The sequence below is a fragment of the Centrocercus urophasianus genome, unplaced genomic scaffold (assembly GCF_019232065.1).
Source record: "Centrocercus urophasianus isolate 14NV4802_14NV808 unplaced genomic scaffold, USGS_Curo_1.0 seq_18, whole genome shotgun sequence".
NCBI lineage: Eukaryota > Metazoa > Chordata > Aves > Galliformes > Phasianidae > Centrocercus > Centrocercus urophasianus.
The window spans coordinates 28402216-28420846 of record NW_024884733.1 but is presented as its reverse complement, the minus strand read 5'-3'; the positions used below and the strand labels follow the sequence as shown (position 1 = coordinate 28420846).

At 43.9% G+C, this 18631-nt stretch overlaps 1 protein-coding gene across 1 annotated transcript; it reads left to right on the top strand.

The window, feature by feature from the left end:
* Nucleotides 1-1883: 1883 nt before the first annotated feature.
* LRRC40 (leucine rich repeat containing 40) lies at nucleotides 1884-17971 on the top strand. Its single transcript, XM_042819150.1, has 15 exons — nucleotides 1884-2034; nucleotides 2408-2589; nucleotides 3150-3223; nucleotides 4088-4217; nucleotides 4604-4727; nucleotides 5547-5689; nucleotides 6446-6618; nucleotides 6914-7004; nucleotides 8573-8618; nucleotides 11143-11251; nucleotides 12108-12215; nucleotides 13797-13907; nucleotides 14807-14884; nucleotides 15494-15679; nucleotides 17279-17971. The coding sequence occupies exons 1-15, from the start codon at nucleotides 1884-1886 to the stop codon at nucleotides 17382-17384; spliced, it is 1812 nt and encodes a 603-aa protein (XP_042675084.1). The 3' UTR covers nucleotides 17385-17971.
* Nucleotides 17972-18631: the final 660 nt, after the last annotated feature.

Sequence of the window (18631 nt, the reverse complement as noted above, 5' to 3'; positions counted from 1 at the left end):
CGACCGCGCATGCGCACGCGCGCGTCCCTTGCCCCGCCCGGGAAGGCACGGGAACGGCGCCTGCGCAGCCGTGTGGAGAGCGTCGCTCCGCCTCCGCGCACGCGTACTGGGTGCTCAGGGGCGCGCGGGACGCACCGCACACGCGCGGAGTGGGGATGGGGCCGGCGGCTGCGAGGCGTTGGGCCTCGTGTTCGTGCGTCGGGGCGGTTCTGAAGGCATCGGCGGTGCCGCTGAGTCCCACGCGTCCTCTGTGCGACCTCCGCGCTCTGCTCCGTCCCTAACGGGGCGGGCGGGCCCTGTGCTAGCCGTGCTGAACGAGCAGCCTCCGAGGCGCTGCCATGGGAGCGGCCCTGCTCGCTGCCGGCCCCCTGCGGGCTGTCCCACAGGGGTGGGCGGCTCTGCTGTGTGCGCACACTGCCGTCAGTGCGCTGAGTGCTGCGGAGCAATGGCTGACACTCAGCTACACGGCGAGCGGTTGCGCGTTTCCCAGTTATTTCCCAAAATGCGTAAAGGTGCTCCTTTAGTAGTGATCGCTAGTAATTCAGGAAGTTGGCCGTTCCCATTTGTTGTCACGATGGCAGAGCTGGCCGGCTCCAGCTTTGCTCCTGCCCACAGATTTTCCTCTCACAGGGACAAACTAAACGTAACTCGGACACTCGGTGCTTTGGGAAATACGCAGTGGGAAAGCTCAGTGTTTCCCTGTGCAATATTGCCCAGGGAAGCCAATGAACTAAGGAGCAGTGGTTAAAAATCAGAAAGACCAAGCCTGCTATCAGAAGTGAGTGCCTGACAGGCGGTGGGCTCTCAGGCCATGTGCTCACTGACTCATGCTGGTGTTTAGCACCAAACACTGCCCACAAGTCCAATGGAACTTATCAGAAAAAGCTTTTTTTTCCCCCAGCGGTTTGTGTTTGAAAACTTGGAACTGAAGGTTACATCCTTTGTGGCCAGGAAGCATGGCTGTTCTCACTTCCCTCAAGGCACTGCTGATAGCACCGGGCTGAGAGAATCACAGAATGGCTTGGGTTGGAAGGGACCTTTAAGATCCTCCAGTTCCAATCCCCTGCTGCAGGCAGGGACACCTTCTAAACCAGGCTGCTCACAGTCCCAGCCAGCCTGGCCTTCAGTGCTTCCAAGGGTCATCCACAGGCAATCTGTTCCCGTGACTGATGGCACTGCCTGGGCTGTCTCCTCTGCTAACTGCCAGGGCTGGAATGCAGAATTTTTTCAAACTCTGGGCTAAAGGGAAGAGGAAAAACAAATAGCAAGTTTAAGTAAAAGTGCTTTTTTATTTGGAATCCTTTATGCATATGTTTAAAATGTTTTTCTTGAGCTCAGTGAGGGAAGGTTTAGATTGGATGTCGGGGGAAGTTCTTTGCTGTGAGAGCGGTGAGGTGCTGGAACAGCTGCCCAGAGAGGCTGTGATGCCCCGTCCATCCCTGGAGGTGTTCAAGGCCAGGTTGGATGGGGCCCTGGGCAGCCTGGGCTGCTATGAAATGTGGAGATTGGTGGCCCTGCCTCCGGGGGGGTTGGAGCTTCATGATCCTTGGGGTCCCTTCCAACTCAAGCCATTCTATCACTCTATGATTTCATGATTTTTCTGGATTCGCTCCTTGCAGGGAGTTGTAGAGAGCGATGAGGTCCCCCAGCCTCCCGCTCTGCAGCCTGCACAGCCGCAGCTCCCACAGCCCGGCTTTGCTCCTCGACTCGACCCTCCCAACCCGCCGCCGTGACACCATTTCGGCGCGGCCGCTCCGGCCGGGAAATGGCGGCAGCGGGCGGGCTGTGCCCCACGCGGAGCGCCGCCAGCCCGCCGCCCCTCCGAGGAGCTCCGCCCGCTCTGCCCGCGGCGGGGCGGTGCCGGCCGGGCGCAGCGCTGCGGGATGGCGGCGGCGCGGAGGGCGCGGGCGGGGGATCCTCGCGCCGGCTTCAGGCGGGCGGCGGACGAGCGGAGCCCCGCCGTGCCGCAGGGACTGATCCGGGCCGCCCGGAAGAGCGGGCAGCTCAACCTGGCGGGCCGCGGCCTCGGCGAGGGTGAGCGTGTGGAGGCGGCGTGCTGCGGGCGGGGCTGGGGAGCTGGGGAGCCGGGCTCAGCTGCCCTACGTGCCAGGCTGCTCTCTGTGCCCCGGCTGCGGGCGCTCGGCGGGCCGGCTGCTTCCTGCCTTCTTTGATAAACAAAAAAAAAGAAAGCGATGAATATTCCCTGCCCGCTTTCTTTTTGCTGTCTCTGGCCGATCGCTACCTTGTAATCGCTGTTCAGGAGCGCTTAGGATTGCCAGCTTCGGGAAAGCGGCTCTGTAAAAGTCGCCGTGTGTGTGTATTCTGAGAAACCGTGTATATGTCTGAGAAAACGGGCGTTTGAGCGCTGTGTGGAGCGTCCGGCTGAGCCCTGTGTTTTGGCTTGCAGTGCCCCAGTACGTGTGGCGGATCAACCTGGACACCCCCGAGGAAGCCCACCAGAACCTCTCCTTCGGTGCTGCGGACCGCTGGTGGGAGCAGACGGACCTGACCAAGTTGATCCTGGCCTCCAACCAGCTGCAGTGCCTGTCTGAGGACGTCAGGCTGCTGCCCGCGCTCACTGTTCTTGATGTACGTATTGGGATCCCATATCAATGAGATCGTGGTCTCGCTGTATGGTATGGGACAACATAGCTTTAGATCCTTGTTTTCCATTTCCTGCAGTGGTGGATGTGTAGAAGCAGCACCAGTGTATTCTCAGGACAAGGGGCTGCTCCCTGTCTCCCCTTGGTACATTGCTTTACACACAGGCAGTGGGTAATGCTGTGCAGAGAGGTCCAAGAGTCCCATTGTGAACACTGAAAGAGCTGTTGCTGCATAATGTGCTTCTGCAGATTTCATATCAAATAATTTGAACACTCAAATAGAAACCTACAAGATTGGCAGTTAAAGTGCTGCTGTTGGTAACTGTGCAGAGGAACAGACGTACACAGGTGTTGGTAGTGGACTCAATGGTACAGAGCAGTGTACACAGGTGTTGAGAATGGACTGAACTGTACCGAAGAACATACTCAGGTGTTGCTAATGCACAGAATAATTTTGAGCATTAGCTCAACTTGGTTTGTTGCCGAGTGGGTGGAAGAAAACCTACAAAGTGCAACTCAGTAAGTATTCCAAAACTTGTTTTCCAGGTACATGATAACCAGCTGACATCTCTGCCTTCTGCTTTAGGACAATTAGAAAATCTTCAGAAACTTGATGTCAGGTACTTGTCACAAACTTAGAGCATTGATTTTCAAGGTGTGAATGAGAGATTAGTAAAACTAATTTCATTTTCAGAAAAGTTAATATCTGTTGTTTGTTTATTTTTAATAGAGAACATGAATGCATTGGGAATTACATGTTTTAGGTTAAAACTGGTGGTCTGAGGTTTGTTAAGATAATTTTGACTATTACTCAAAAGTCACAGTCATATTTGGAAGCTGAATACTGATGCTTTGAATACTCACACAAAAGCTGTATCAGCATTCATTTGCTTCAGTACAGAAGTTGTGTTTTAAAGGAATAAAAATGCTTTTTTCATGAATAATATACATTGGAAATAGCTGAAGATATCATTCAGGCTGTAACTTTCATATTGTTCTGTAAGTTTGTACATGAGGGGAGAGTACATTTCTTTTTTGTCCGTGAACTTCACCATAAACAAGCATTAAATGCAGCTGGAATATTGTAGATTCAGATGTGGTTGAAAAGTATTCTTTAACAAAGAAATTTATTTTCTCTTAGGGAACTAATCCACTGTAAAGGGCTGTAATAATTGTAAGAAGGAGATTTTCTTAAGGGCAATGGTGTCCTGTGCAGCACGCCTACATGCAGGCTGCGAGGTGGAAATGTTTCACAGCTGTTCTGAACAGTTGGTCTGTGCCAACAACAGAGCATCAGATGCATCTAATGCTGGCTGTGCTTCCTACTTGCTCTGTGGTCTGAAGAGTTTGCATCTCCAATGGTGTGCGTGATGCAACCCTAGTTGGGGCAGCATGGTGTGTAGCAGAAGATTCTATATGTGGTTGTATTCTCAAAACTTTTTAACGATTGTTAATTGGCTTTGTTTTCCACGTTGGAATACCAGCCACAACAAGCTGAAGAGCATCCCAGAAGAGCTGCTGCAGTTGTCACATTTGAAGAGCCTTCTTCTTCAGCACAATGAGCTGAGCCACCTGCCAGATGGATTTGGGCAGCTCGTCAGTTTAGAAGAATTGGTAAATTGCAACTTCTTGAAAAACACTGATTTGTTCAGAAACATCAATCTATCTATGTTTTACTGCTAATTAAAAAAAAAAAGTCTGAGAACCTTATTCAGTAATTCATGGAGCTTATCAGCTATTTTGTGTATGCGCTTGCAACCAGGTTTTGATTTGGATTTTCCAGATATTTTAAGAAAAATCAAGTTCCTGGTGATCTGTCCATCGTGGGAGACTTCTCTCTTCCATTCACATCTCTACCAGGGAAATCCTGGAGAAGTCAGCAATCTAGTTTGAACATTCTGCCAGTAATTAACTTTGCAACAACGGTACCCATGGGATATTTTAAACATCTCTATTTATAACCTCTTTCTCTTTCTTTTCTTTTTTTTTTTACTCTTCAGGATCTGTCCAACAATCATCTTACAGACATTCCAACAAGTTTTGCTTTGCTCATTAACTTGGTGCGACTCAATTTGGCTTGTAATCAACTCAGAAACCTGCCTGCAGATATCAGTGCAATGAGAAGTAAGTTAGTTTCCTTGGATTGTTAAATGTCAGGCAGCCAGTTCTGTAGTTATGTTCAGAAATACATTACACAATATTCCAGGTTATTAAAGTAGGTTCTGAAGGATTTAAAGTATTCTCGAGAGGACTAGCTTAGAATTATTTAAAAAAAGAAGAAAGCTACTACAGCTCCCATGTATCAAACTTACATCCTCCTGTAGTTCGTATTACTTGACAGATGCTCAGGGAACTCTTAGGAAAGTGTCAGGATTCCTGCTCTGCTGTGAAGTTATTAGCCTTAGAACTGTGACGAGTGTTTAGTGCAAGTTTTGAGTGGAAAGTAAAGCATAAATAAGAGCTAGTTGAATTCACTGGTAAAGACAGGACAGCACGAACTGGTCAGCAATAGGAGTTAACTTTTGTGATGGTGATACCAAGCTTGCTGATGTTGATGCTGACATCAATTTCAACGAGTTCTAATAGCTGTGGCAGATCTGTAGGAGCAGGTCATAGACTGCCAGCTTTTGTCAGTGCTACAGAAATTACCTGCAGATCTTTCTGAGATGGCCTATGACATTAGACCTAACCTGCATGTTGCCTGCAGTCCTTTATTCCAAACAAGAGCTAGTATTTGGCAGGGTCACTGAAGGCATTCCAGAATGTCTTGTGAGGGAAAAATGAAAAGCAAATATGTTGCTTTCAGCAGTGCTGACGCTGACCAATTTGATTTCTTCTGAAGTTTGGATGTGACAATATGTTTTTATGCTTACCTTAACAAAAAAAATAGGGTATCAATACTTCTGCAGAAAACTATTTCTATTTTCTTTTGTTATTCTGTAGGCCTAAGACAACTGGATTGTACAAAAAACTACCTGGAAACTGTACCTTCTGAACTGGCCAGTATGGCATCTTTGGAGCAGCTGTATCTGAGGAAAAATAAACTGCGTTCCTTGCCAGAACTTCCTTCGTGCAAATTACTGAAGGCAAGGTTTGAATTGCTGGGTGCTGTAAATGTCTTTGCAGTGAGCTTTGAGAATAGTGATTGTTAGCTCCCATACAAGTTATCGTGAATTGCTGTGATCAGAAGTTAATAAATCTGTGTGTGGAACTCTTTTTAATACATATCCTTGTGTGTTTAGTCTTACTGCCCATCTTGATCTGTCTGAACAGCATTTGGAGGACAAACAGCAATATTCAGATTTGGAAAATAAAAAAAAGTATTTAAGGAGAAGAATGGCTTAAATATTAAGTGTGATGTTGCCTGCAACAGCTGCGTTTTATCTCCATTTTATGGGAACATTTTATGAATCAGTCTACACTTACTTTGTTCACTCCTGTTTTTTCCTGTAACTGCGGAGAAAGTGTGCATTCAAAAGAGCCACAGCCTTCAAATGTTGTGACCTTAACTTTCCTTCTGTTTATAATTGCAATTTGCCTGTCTGAGAATATCAAGTGTGTTACTCATCGGACAGCAATGTGATGGGGCCAATTGAATGTTTATGTCACCAGGTATATAATTGATAACCAAATCCATCACAGGATGTAGATACGTAGATAGATATGTAGATAGTTCAGCATAACTCCAAGCTCTGCACTTCAGTTCCAAGCTGTTCCAGCATTTTCTAGCACAATTCTTGCTGGTATGTGAGGTTCTGTATTTGTATAGCACATCCAGCAGCAAATGTCTCTTCTGGGTTTAAAGAACCATTTGGAACTGTGAGTGATCTTTGTCTCCATAGGAATTACATGCTGGTGAAAATCAGATTGAAATACTAAATGCAGAGGACCTGAAGCACCTGAATTCCCTGTCTGTGTTGGAACTTCGGGACAACAAGATAAAATTGGTTCCTGATGAAATCACTCTGCTCCAGAAGTTGGAGCGACTTGACCTCACCAACAATGACATCAGTAGGTAATGAAAAAATGCACGTCTGTGATGAGGCCTTCCTTGGGGCATCTGTGGGTGGCTGATTCTATGGGTGATTTATTTCAGTAATTAAAAAAGGTCTGGACTGTAAAACAAAGGCTCCGTTTCTTAGTTTTGTCAATGTTGCAGTCGTGCTGTGCCTTTCTTAAATGTGATGTGTTGAGTATCTTGTTGTTAGAATCCAAGCTTCAGAATACCAGGTCTTCTGTCAGACAATTGCCAGTGCTTAGGATTTGTACTGAAGCAGCTCTTATCTGAAATGGATTCTTTCTGTTTGCAGATTGCCTTACACGCTGGGGAACCTTTCTCAGTTGAAATTCCTGGCATTAGAAGGAAATCCTTTGAGAGCCATTCGAAGAGACCTTCTGCAAGTAAGCCCATTTAGAAAGTACATGAAAGCTGGTGATGTTGCAGACATCCGTTCTGCACATGGTGCAGGCACAGCATGATTAAAAGGCCCCTCCATCTGAAGTAGCTTCAGCTTCTTCATCGCTGCTGTTTGTGTGATTTTGTTGCCGTTCCCAGGGGCTCTGATGCGATGCGTAACGTGATGAGAACTGTGGGATAAAGCAGTCCTTGCTTCACAGGACCTGTTCCTGATTTGCTGTAGATGTTGTAATATATATTACAAATGAAGCAGCAGGTATCTGGGGAAAGGATAGAGCAGCTGTCTGCTGCCTAATCCTACTGCAAGTCACAGCTCATTGCAGTGCTAGGCAAGTATTTGATGTGAAGGCTTTCCAAGATGAGCATGGATTTTTTTTCTCCTTTCCTACTTGCCTGAATTAAAGACCTTGCATTCAATTTCCAAGGAGTATTTGCTGGCAGATGTGTTTTGAGCAATGACAGTATCATGTACAGTGTTTAGTTATGGATGACCTACGAAGTGAAGGTGGGAATTACGCATCAGGAACAAGTACATGGGCAGCAGGGAGGCTGGCTCACAGGCACCACTGCTGCTATAGAATTCTTTCTCATTTCTATCCCAGCAAACCCTTCTCGTTGGTGGTATAGATTACTTCTTTCTTTTGCCACTGCTATAAAATAAATGTTTACAAATTCTCTAAAATATTCTCTAAAAATAAATAGCATTGAATGTCCCCTACTGAAATGGAATTCAGTAATGTATGTTGGAAATAAGGGAGAAAATGTGATCTGGTCAAGTGAACATTGTATGCACTGCAGCTTATCTTCTTCTGTCTTCTTTCTTCAGTTTTTGTCCAGTTTCACCAAATTCTCTGTGAATGTTCCTTCCCTTCCATCCTCCACATTTTCTTCATCCCCTCTGCATTCAGATCAGTCTTCATATAGTATAAATGTCAGCTAGAATGAGAAAAGTTCATATTTGCTGCTTCAGTTCTTATTCTGAAACATCAAAGAGAAACATGCAGTGTTGTAAGGAAGTGCTAGTTTTGTCCTAAAACAAACGGGCTGGATGAGATGATGGGTAATGACTTGGAGATCGTGCAGTTACTGTGTCTGACCAGTAGAAGTTGCTGTGAGAGGATTGCCAATAAAATTTTAGGAGAATCCAGAATCCAGATCTATTTCCACGTCAAATAGTGAATTTCTTCTTCAACAGTAATCATGCTACAGCTCTTTAGAGAAGGCTGAGTTCATTTGAAGGGTTCTTCCTTGCTCTTGGAGCTGGCCAAAGAACTTCAGATGAAAAGCTAAGAACGTGGAGCCCAAGGTAGTAACGTGGGGCTGGGAATTTTCAGCTGGAGTAAATACACAAAACTCTAAATAAGGACATGAGCTGTTGCAAATAGAGTTTTTCTACAGGAATTGTTGGGTAGCTTTTATAACCAGCTGTGCTATGAGCTCCATTATGTGACCAAAATCGTTGGTCTTCATTGTCAGAACAGCGGTGTAAATGCTGGCTGGTAAATGCTTATTGACCTTCTGCTCTTTCTTTGCTGTTTTTTTTTTTTTAAAGAAAGGCACCCAGGAACTTCTGAAATACCTGAGAAGCAGAATCCAAGGTATGTTGTTTTACTGAGTTGCATCTTACAGAGAATCTCTCTAAGAAATTAAAAGTGCTGCCAGTTTCCTGCAATTACCCTGCAATAAGTTTCTTTACTCAATGGTTTGCTCTGTATTTCTGTGCTGTTCTTTTTCTTACTCTATTGAATAATGCAACATTCTTTATGGAGTGTCATCACTTAGAAAAGCAACACTAAGTGTTTTTCCCTGGTCCCTTTATGTGTTTTGAATGAAGAATTCAAGTTGTTTCTTGTTTGTTTGTTTGTTTGTTTGTTTTTCCTTTGGACATCATGGGAAATTTCCACAACGAATTCTTCATTTTCAGCTTGCTGTCTGCCTGCTGGCTTTGTCACAGTGTAGAAGTGTGGGTGATTTTGCAAAGCTGATACGTGTCACTCATTCATGTTGTAGTATGGGCAGCACGGTCCTGCGGTTCCCAGCAATTAAGCATGAGAAAGGCAGCCTCAGGGCCGTGGTGGTGCCACAAACTCCACCATGTAGCTGACTATAAAAAATCCTGGGGGAGAAAAAGAGGTTCTTTTAAACAGAATTCAAATCCCGGCCCGTTCGTCCCTCTGTGATACAAGCCTTGACCCCACCATTCCCTCTGGAAATAATTAAGAAGTCACAAAGCACAGATTCAGATGAAATATCTCAAGATTGATTCTCTGAACCAAACTGCTGCACATCTCTGCAGAATCCCCTTTTGGGTTCTGAGATTTAAAAAGCAGCTAGCTGGTGATATCAGTTTCTGTAAGTGATGCAGGACTTCTGGATCCGTTTTACTAAAAGGGTTCAAAGGTTGCCGGTGTGCAGCTTTCCAGACCATTCCTTGGTCCTCTCATTCAGTGAGACCATTTGTTATTTGGTTGGTTTTCTGTGGTTTGGGGTGGGGTTTTTTTGTGTTTGTTTCTCTTTTGTTGTTTTTCACTTCATTCCATATTTTCTAAAGTATTGCAGATGACACCATTTTTTGGTTATATAAGAAACTGGCTGTCAAAGTCTAAGCAACTTGCAGGTGGAGGAGAGCAAATCTTTTCAAAACAGGATTTTCTTTTACCTTTAGAAATCTTTCTTTATTTTAGATTTTAAGACATTAAATAGGAAAGATGACTGAGTTCACTGGACATGTTAAATATATGGCATGGAACTAATTATGCTGCACTTAAATGCAAAAAAAGTGCTTAACCTTTTAATTTGGAGGTCTTGATGATACATATAGGAAAATTGAATTGGGAATGGTATGTGTGACTTGTGAGTGGGCTTTCTCTCCATCTGCCAGAGGATGGCAGCATTAATTGGATTACTGCAGTGTGTAAAATTGCTCTGAAGTGCCCATGCAAATCTGACGTATTATTAACTTTGCAAAAATGAGTTGGATTTTTGAGTACATGCTTTAGTGCTCATCTGCTGACCTGTTACAGGTTTTATATTTGGGGGTGACAAAATAAGCTAAGGTCTTGCATGGATCTTAGTGTTTGTGGTTTTATTGTGCCTTTTTGAGCATTTAAGGGGAGCTAAGCCAGGAGCAGCAACAGACCTACGTGTGCAGAGGCTGAAGTTGAACAAGTGCCACTAACCTTGTTGGCCTTAATGAAAGAATTCCTAGTTGGGCATGGGGGCAAGTTGGTAGGCTTTAGTTCATGAATGCTGCTGAATTTCTTGTAGCATTCTTCTTTTAGTGGCAGTTGGATTTATCATATGTTTGGGCTTCTAGCTAAGCTTCACCCAGGGAGGTGGTGGAGTCGCCATCCCTGGCAGTGTTCAAGAGGCACCTGGATGAGGAGCTATGAGATGTGGTTTAGTAGCTTGTGGTACTAATAGGAATGGGAGGGTGGTTGGACTAGATGATCTTGCAGGTCGTTTCCAACCTTGCAATTCTGTGATTCTGTGATTCACCATTCTGAAGTGCCCATGAGCTCCTAGGGGACAGTGCCACAGCCTGGCTGTGCACAACAAGGTTTTTCATTTCTGAGCTCTTCAGAGCAGCCGCCGAGTTTTCCATGTGCATTGGAGGGAGTAATCAGAAGGAGCTCTACAGAGGGGGGCATTATGAAGGGTTGTATAAATATTAATGATTTAACTATAGTTGTGGTCAGCTTGGCTGTTCTGGAAGTAGTTGAATAGAAAAGTTGACGTGGATCACTTCTTGCCCATCACTGTCTCTAGCTCCCTGCCCCTTGAGGTGACTGCCTGACGTAACAGCCAGCATGACAGCTGTGTTGGTGTGTGACCTATTTTTTTCACAATCCAAGTCAGCTCTTCCCTCTGCCTCCATGAACAAACAAACAAAAAAGAACCAGCCCACAAACAACCCAAATCTGGAAACTGAACTACAAAAGCCCCTTGCTAGAAAGACCTTGACATAATATGAATCTGATTATATGCAATCAATGCAGAAGGCAGGAAGAGTCAAAATGAGCAAGCACAGGTAACGAGGGACACTGCAGCTCTCCTCCTGGGCTGTTCAGGGCACGTCTGACTGCAGGCTGTAGTTGTGTGACTGCTACGTGTTCCTTCCAGATGACACAACCAGCCCCAGCGAGGAGCCTCCTGTGACAGCCATGACTCTCCCAAGTGAGTCCAGGATTAACATGCATGCCATAACTACCCTCAAATTACTGGAATTTAGGTATGTGGTTTGAAATATTGCCTGTTTCAAAAGCTGGAATAAAGCTTTCCTGTGTTTTTTTTTTATTAGCTTAACAATAGATACCAGACTGTCTGCAGATTCTGATGTACTTAGGCATTTTGCATTTAAACTCTGGGTGTTCAGGAGTAGGCAGATTTGAATTACAGCTCATCTCTTTTTTTAAATACAACTTTTCATAGTGCCATTCCTTTTAATTCACTGAAATCCTTAATCCTTTCAGGTGCTTCTTTTTTTACATTTCCTTAGTAACAGAAAGTCTCAAAACATCCCACAGGAGATACATTATCAGTTTGTTCTTATATTAGCTAACAGTTTAACTTGTTAGGTTAGGAAAGGGTGAGAAAACCACACTTGCTGAGAACTGCCAGATAAAATGCAAGTCCTGCAGAGAGCTGGGATGCAGAAAGGACATGACTGCAGTGAAAGGGTTGGGATGGCTTTAGTCACTGTAAACGTTCCGAAGGTCGAAATCCAGTGCTTACATGAGCTGCACATCACTGTGGGGGAACATTTTCTGAACTGAGGAGGAAACCTGTTGAACACCTACCTGCTGCATGCCTGACCCAAGATACAGCATATGTGCTGAGGCAGTGACCTAATTCAGCTCTTAATGAATGCTCTTAAGCCAGGTAGCAGATGAGCTGTCGGGGTGGAATGAGTTACTTCCTTGGTGACGTGGGGCAGTGATCAGCTTTCTCATTAACAGTCCTGTGAGGACGTCAGTTTGTAGGTACATATGTATCTATTGTGCTGCTCATCGTTTCCTCAAAGATGTCCTGTTAGTAAGTAAGAGATGATTAACTTGTTGCTGAGCTCAGTGCTTTTCACTGTGCAGTGAGAAGCAGGCGGCTGTGATCCCTGATGACGTGTTCAGCGCGGTCGGAAGCAATCCTGTCACCAGTGTCAACTTCAGCAAGAATCAGCTGACTGCCATTCCTCCAAGGTACTTCTGTAGAGATCATTCTTTACATGCTGCTTTTTTTCTGTTTTGTTCCTCAGCATCTTGTGTTGGTTTTAGTAAGTTTGTTTTCCCAGTTGAGGATATTTATACTTTTCTTTCTGCATGTCTGCAAACACGCACAGAGGACATAGCAGGGATGCTGAATAATGCTGGCATTTCTAGTGTGAATGACACACAGGAGGGTCCATTCATCTGCATGAGGATCTCAGTACAGTGAGGCTTGGCTATATGCAGCAGTGCTTTCATTGTACATTGTCGTTTGTACTGCACTGTTAAGCATTATCTAAATGAGTAAGGGCAGACTGCAGTGTGACTTCTCATCATAATCAAGTGGTGTATTTAACTGCAGTCTAGTATTGTTTTCTCTCCAAAGTGGTCCTCTTGTTTGAAGATAATACATGTGTAAACTATGAGATGATAGCTTTGTGCTAGAGAAGAGGTCCTTCTAGGAGTCACTTTCTTCAGATAGCTTTTCTTTTTTTTTTTTAAGGAAGCCTGAACAATTTCCATGCTCTTCTGCTTGATAGACATTGTCCCATCACATAGCATTGGACATTTTTGCACTTGTTGCTTTATCTCAAGGAAGAGCTTTCTGTTGACAGCAAAGGTAACAAATGCTGGTGCTGTGCAGGGAGGAGGCTCACTGCATTCAGTAACCTAAGAGCATCATGAGCACTCATTTTTAAAAATGCCACTGTATTTGTGGGGGTGACATTTTAATTCTGGGACACAAATGTGCTGAACAATTAGCCTTTAGCACGTAGAACTTGGCGAGGCGCTGTCTCTCATAGAAGAAAGTCTCTTGTTGGTACAGTTTAGTGAAGGAATGTTGGGCCCTCCATGCTTGTTTGTTCTGTTAGAGGCTCCTCTGCACAGCAGGGAGGAAGGTGTAGGTATGGTGCGCTGCTGGGTGCCAAGGAGTGCAGTAATAGTCCAGATGGGAGAGGTGGATATTTAGTTTGTTTAAGTGCCTTTTGCTTCTAGTGTTACAACAGAGGTTCTTTTACAGAGATTCAGCAACTGACTTTTTGAGCTTTTAAATACTTTACATCAAAGCATCTTGACACAGTATTCCTTTCACAGGATGCAGTGAAGGCTGTGTTTCCTGCAATTTGTAATAGCAGGAGTGTGGAACAGAAACAAAAGATGGTACAAAAGGAGCAGTCTCTTTCTGTTCGACTGCATGAAGAAGATGATAGTGTTTTTGTTGAGACATTCACAGGAGGTGGCAGTGATGGTCATTCGTGCCATAATTTCTGAAATCTTTCTTAACTGCATTTAAGAAAGTAGGTTTTTGTAGCAAAACTTACTCTCCTAATTTGTGAGAGGAAATTTACCCTTCTACGAGTAAAGTGATTCTGAGCTTTGTTTTTACATCAAGTGCAAGACTCCAGGACAGGCAGTTTTCACAGGTGAAGTTTCCACTCTCAAAATGGCTTCTGAATGCCAAGAGCCGTAGGAAGTTCCTTGATCTGTAGACTTCTAGAATAAAACAGATTTTTTAGTAACTTGGAATGCAAACCTGGGCTTCCGTAGTAAAAGTATATTCATGTTGGGTTTCAGGATCGTGGAGCTGAAAGACTCAGTTTGTGATGTCAACTTTGGCTTCAATAAAATCTCTTCTGTTTCCTTGGAGCTGTGCACGCTTCATAAATTGACACATTTGGATATCAGGTTTGTGATGAGTGTTGGACTTCCTTTCCCAGTGACTCGTTTTCATGCCTCTTTAAACCAGCCATCTGTTGCAGTGGAATAGCAGTACTGAAATAATGTTTCATTTCCCAAAAGGGCTCCCTGCCAGCTGAATGACCGGCAGATCTGAAATAGCAAGTGACCTCAATTTAGGCATGGGTTAAAGAGAAACACACAAAAAAGAGGGCAAGCTCTAAGGCTTGCTGTGGTGAAAGGTCTTGTGTCAGTCATTAAAAACTTCTCAGAGATGGTAAAAGGATATTTAGAAATAAAACAGAAAGCAATTCTGGGAGTATATCTGGGAAGAATTACAGTGAAGGTATCAACTCTGGTATTCTACCTGGAGCTGGAGCATCTTTCAATGAATGATTTTCCTGTAATGACTATGTAGCACTCAAGGGGTGCCTCATTTGTCCTTACAAACCCACCTTCTTTGTATGTAAGAAGCTTCTGAATGGCTTCCTATTGTGGAAAGTGCTGCAGTAACAGTGGCCATAAATGAGTTTGTTGGAGCCAATGGATTTCAGACTCAATGAATTTTCAAGAGGTGTGGAGTTATCTCAGCAATTGACCTTGGCACCAATGTGGGACTATTTCCTGAACTTCCCTCTGGGACCCAAGTAGCTGAACTGCCAAGCATGTTTCTGGAATTGTTTGGTGCTTAGAAGTGTTTGGGAATCCTTAGAGACAGGCTTTATGTTTCCTTACTGGTAAACATGGGAGTACAAACGTGGTTTGCCATCTTGATCCATTTATGAAGTAAATGAGTGATCTGAAAGAACTTGTTAGCACCAGTAAACCTGGGTGTTCTTTTTCTGTGAATTCGTAACTAAAACTTCTTAGAAGTTGGTCATTATTCTTTGTCTTAATTTGATACACAGAAATAATGTTTTGACGTCTTTACCTGAAGAAATGGAGGCACTGACAAGACTACAAGTAATAAATCTATCTTTTAATAGGTGAGCAACTATTCCAGTTTTTTTAAATAACAGTAAAAAGAATTTTATGTCATTTTAATGTGAGGTAAAATGAGAAAGGGCTTCAGCTAGCTGTGAGCTTAGAACAGTTGAAGGGAATGTGCATCTTTACACAGTGGTGGTATATTTTTGGAGTTTTCTATCACACGTTTTGGAGAGAGACAGTAGAATCTGGTTTAAAAAGGATTAAACAGACCTGTGAGCAGTGTAACAGAAGTGGATGCCAGCAGGAGCGCCCTGTTGCACCCATAATACATCAGTTCCAGATGATGGGAAAAGCAGCAGGGCAGTGGTGTCCCTGAGCAGTCCTGCAGTTGCTCACACTGCTCTCTTCTTTGCACTGCAGTCACTTTCTGTGTGACACGAGCTGTCATTCACAGCTGTAAAATGGGTGGTCTTGGCTGCAGTTCTGTTGCAGGGGCTGAGCTGTCACGGTGCAAATTCCACCCAGCTTTTTGGCTTCGTGCAAAATAATCAGGTTAAACAGCAGCACATGTAAATATTTACTTCCATAAACAGTGCTGAAGCACTGTCCCATTTTGAAGGTTTATCGATCGCCCTATTGCTGACTTTTCTCTCTTCCTTCTGAAGATTTAAAGTGTTTCCCAGTGTCCTTTACCGCATCCCCACACTGGAGACCATCCTGCTCAGTAACAACCAGGTGGGGGCTGTAGACCCTCTGCAGCTGAAGAAGATGGAGCAGCTCGGGACGCTGGACCTCCAGAATAATGACCTTCTCCAGGTGCCACCAGAACTTGGGAACTGTGAAACTCTGAGGTGTGTATTTTAAGTGAGGGCTTGTTTTGTGAAAACATATTCTGCCTGGTTTCTTCAAGGCGTGTTTTGTCAGAGGGTAAGGCAGTGATTTGCTTGGAAGTGCACAAAATGGTCTCTCTTACCATCTGTAGAACTGCAGTTCCTTCCATCGTTTCTCAGGACTGTAGAAAATTGGAGGAGTTGTTTCAGGATTTAAAACTAAAATGGCAGAGTAATACGGAAACGTACCTGGAAAACCAGATGCCCAGAAATTTGTTTCAGTGTTTCTGAAAATGGAATTTAACTGTAAGGATCAACATTTGGTAGAGTCCAGCTTTAGTTCTGTATTTTCTGAAAGGTATGTGTTCCTAGCTCGCTCCTTAGATGGCTGGTTGCTCTTTGCAGTAAGAGCTGTCTTGGCATTAGGACCGCCCCTCCTGTGGGCATTTTTCTGCTCTCTGCCAAAACTGATTTGCTAGAAGGTTAGCAACTTCAGTCACTAAAATTATTTCAGATTTTATCCTTAAAGTGTCCATTTTAAGGCCCAGCAGAAAATTAAGAACAGAAGTGGTAATATTTGAGGAGGAGATTGCTTTCATTAATGAAGACACGAAAAGTCATCAGGGATCTTGAAATATAAAATAAATTCAGGCATATTTATTAGCAGAACTTGATGCACACCATGTAATATCTTGTGACAGTCTGCATTTGGAGAATATACCAAACACCTAGTGCTAATTGCTGAGTTCTCAGCAGCTTTGACCACTCAGCTCTCCAGGTGGGAACATCAGCTCTGTACGTTCACTGCTTACTGGCTATGGATGAGAAAGCAGAAGAATGAAGGAAAATGCTAGGATTTCTAAAAGAAGCATGCAGAATGAAATGGGCAGGTTGTGTTGGTGTAGTTTAATGTTAAAGCCGAGGACAATTCTGGTGGCTGTGTGTTACACACTGCAGAGCCTGCTGGCCAGGTGGGTGAGCCACAGCCCTGGGTGCCAGTAAATATGTTTGGCTCCTTACCTGTGTAAGGCTGCTATAAAAGAGCAAATAGTTATGCTTGTTAAAGAGCCATGGCTGTGAGTATTCTTACATGACATACCTCAAAGACAGCTAAGCTTAACTAGTTCTGTCATGTCAGAAATAACAAATCATGTGGTAGTGTGGTTTTCCCCTGTATATTTTCTTGCTGGTCTATAAATATGCAGAATAAAACAGCCCCCCCTGAACACACACAGGCAAAAAGCCTCCATGGCAATTTAGAGTGCAAAGTGAGCTAGCAGCCAAGCTAGAACCTAGAGGCTGCAGTGTAAGTGTTCTTCACTCTTACTGTGCAATTCATGTATTTCAGCAGCTCTTTTTCTCACTCTGTATTTCGGCAAAGACTTGCTTAAGAAGAGGGGGGATGTGTGCCACCAATAGTCAATTAGCATAAATTAGAATTCAGCTGTCTCTAAAGAAGGTACGTTAGCATGAATTAAGGTAGCAAAATTAAAATTGTTCTGGAAGAACAAAAGAGGACTTAAGAATTTCACAAGATTCTTACCCCTGTATGCAGTGTGTGAATGTGCTGCAAGAGGGAAAAGCCTGTGTACAAATAACTGCACATCTCTGTCTTTCCAGGACACTTCTTTTAGAAGGAAATCCATTCCGCACTCCCCGGGCAGCCATTCTGGCAAAAGGAACGGCTGCAGTGCTGGAGTACCTGAGAAGCAGGATCCCTACTTGATGGGCTGTTTCCCTGTACACTTCTGAATGGAAAGCAGAGTATCAGCCTGTCTGATGCATTGCATCCCTTCCTCGTTGTTTGTAAGCTGTTGGTCTGGCCTGGGCCATAAAGCATTCATAATACTATCCTTAGTTTGCACGTTAAGAAATGATTCAGCAACAAAATACTTCCCACTCAAGGCTGCATGTCTCAGGAGTGCATTTCGAAACACCACAATCCATGTTTACACTTTTTGTACGAAAGAATGCAGCTGAAAGCTGTGTTTGGTAATAGAGACAGTGTTTTTCTACAGTTAAGCCATTTTTTTTTAAAGGATTGTAATCACTATAGTAATTGAGCAAACGGGGGAAATAAGCTTTTTGATTCTTGTATGCCTGTTTTACAATCTTCTGCAGGGTGTTTGATCTCTCTTCACCGCTGCCTCAAACCAGTGGTTGCTGGTCTGTACCTGGAAAATGCCCGAACCTTTAAGCATGATGAATACGGTGTGCAGTGTTCTGCAGACTGTGTGCATGTCCTGCGTGAACGTGAGCAGAACGCGGCTGGTGTTGGTGGCTGCACTGAAACAATAAATGTTTGCTGTTGGATATATGTTTTGTTTCTAAATCTTTGTGCTGTCATTGAAGTTTTTTAGCCAGTAACAATACAGACATTCAGCTTTTTTATTTAAATGCACTTCAACATCATGAAAATGATCTCAATTAAAAGAGTAACGCAGGGTGGACATTAACAATATGAAAGGAAGAGTTACTTGATGTTACTCTGTGACTATGATTCGTTGCTTCTCACAGGCCTATGGACATGGAATGGAAGCAGATACCACATGGATTTCCACTGCTAAGATTTTTTTGTTTGTTGGCTTCTTTTACACTGCACCGAGTGCTTTTGTTGTGTGGGTACTGTGTAGGTGCTGCAGTTGGGGTCTCTGTGAATGAGAACTAATTGCAAACCCTTCACTTTGCAATCTGAAATGAAATTTAGAAGAAAAAAAAAGCTTTAAACTAAAAGACATCTTTGCATCTAGGAACAGAACTGTACCTCATTCTTCCATTCCGTGTATGAAAGCAAGCTGACACAAAATAGGTGTGCTGTGTGTTTTTTATCAAGTAAAACGTATGGAATGATAGCATTTTCATTTCCTCTGCCTGTTCTTGCTGTAACGCAGAGAAGTGTAATATGGCTTAGAGTTGAACACCACTGGTTTTGTGTGTGACCAGAATTAACATAAAACCACTCTTCCTTATCCT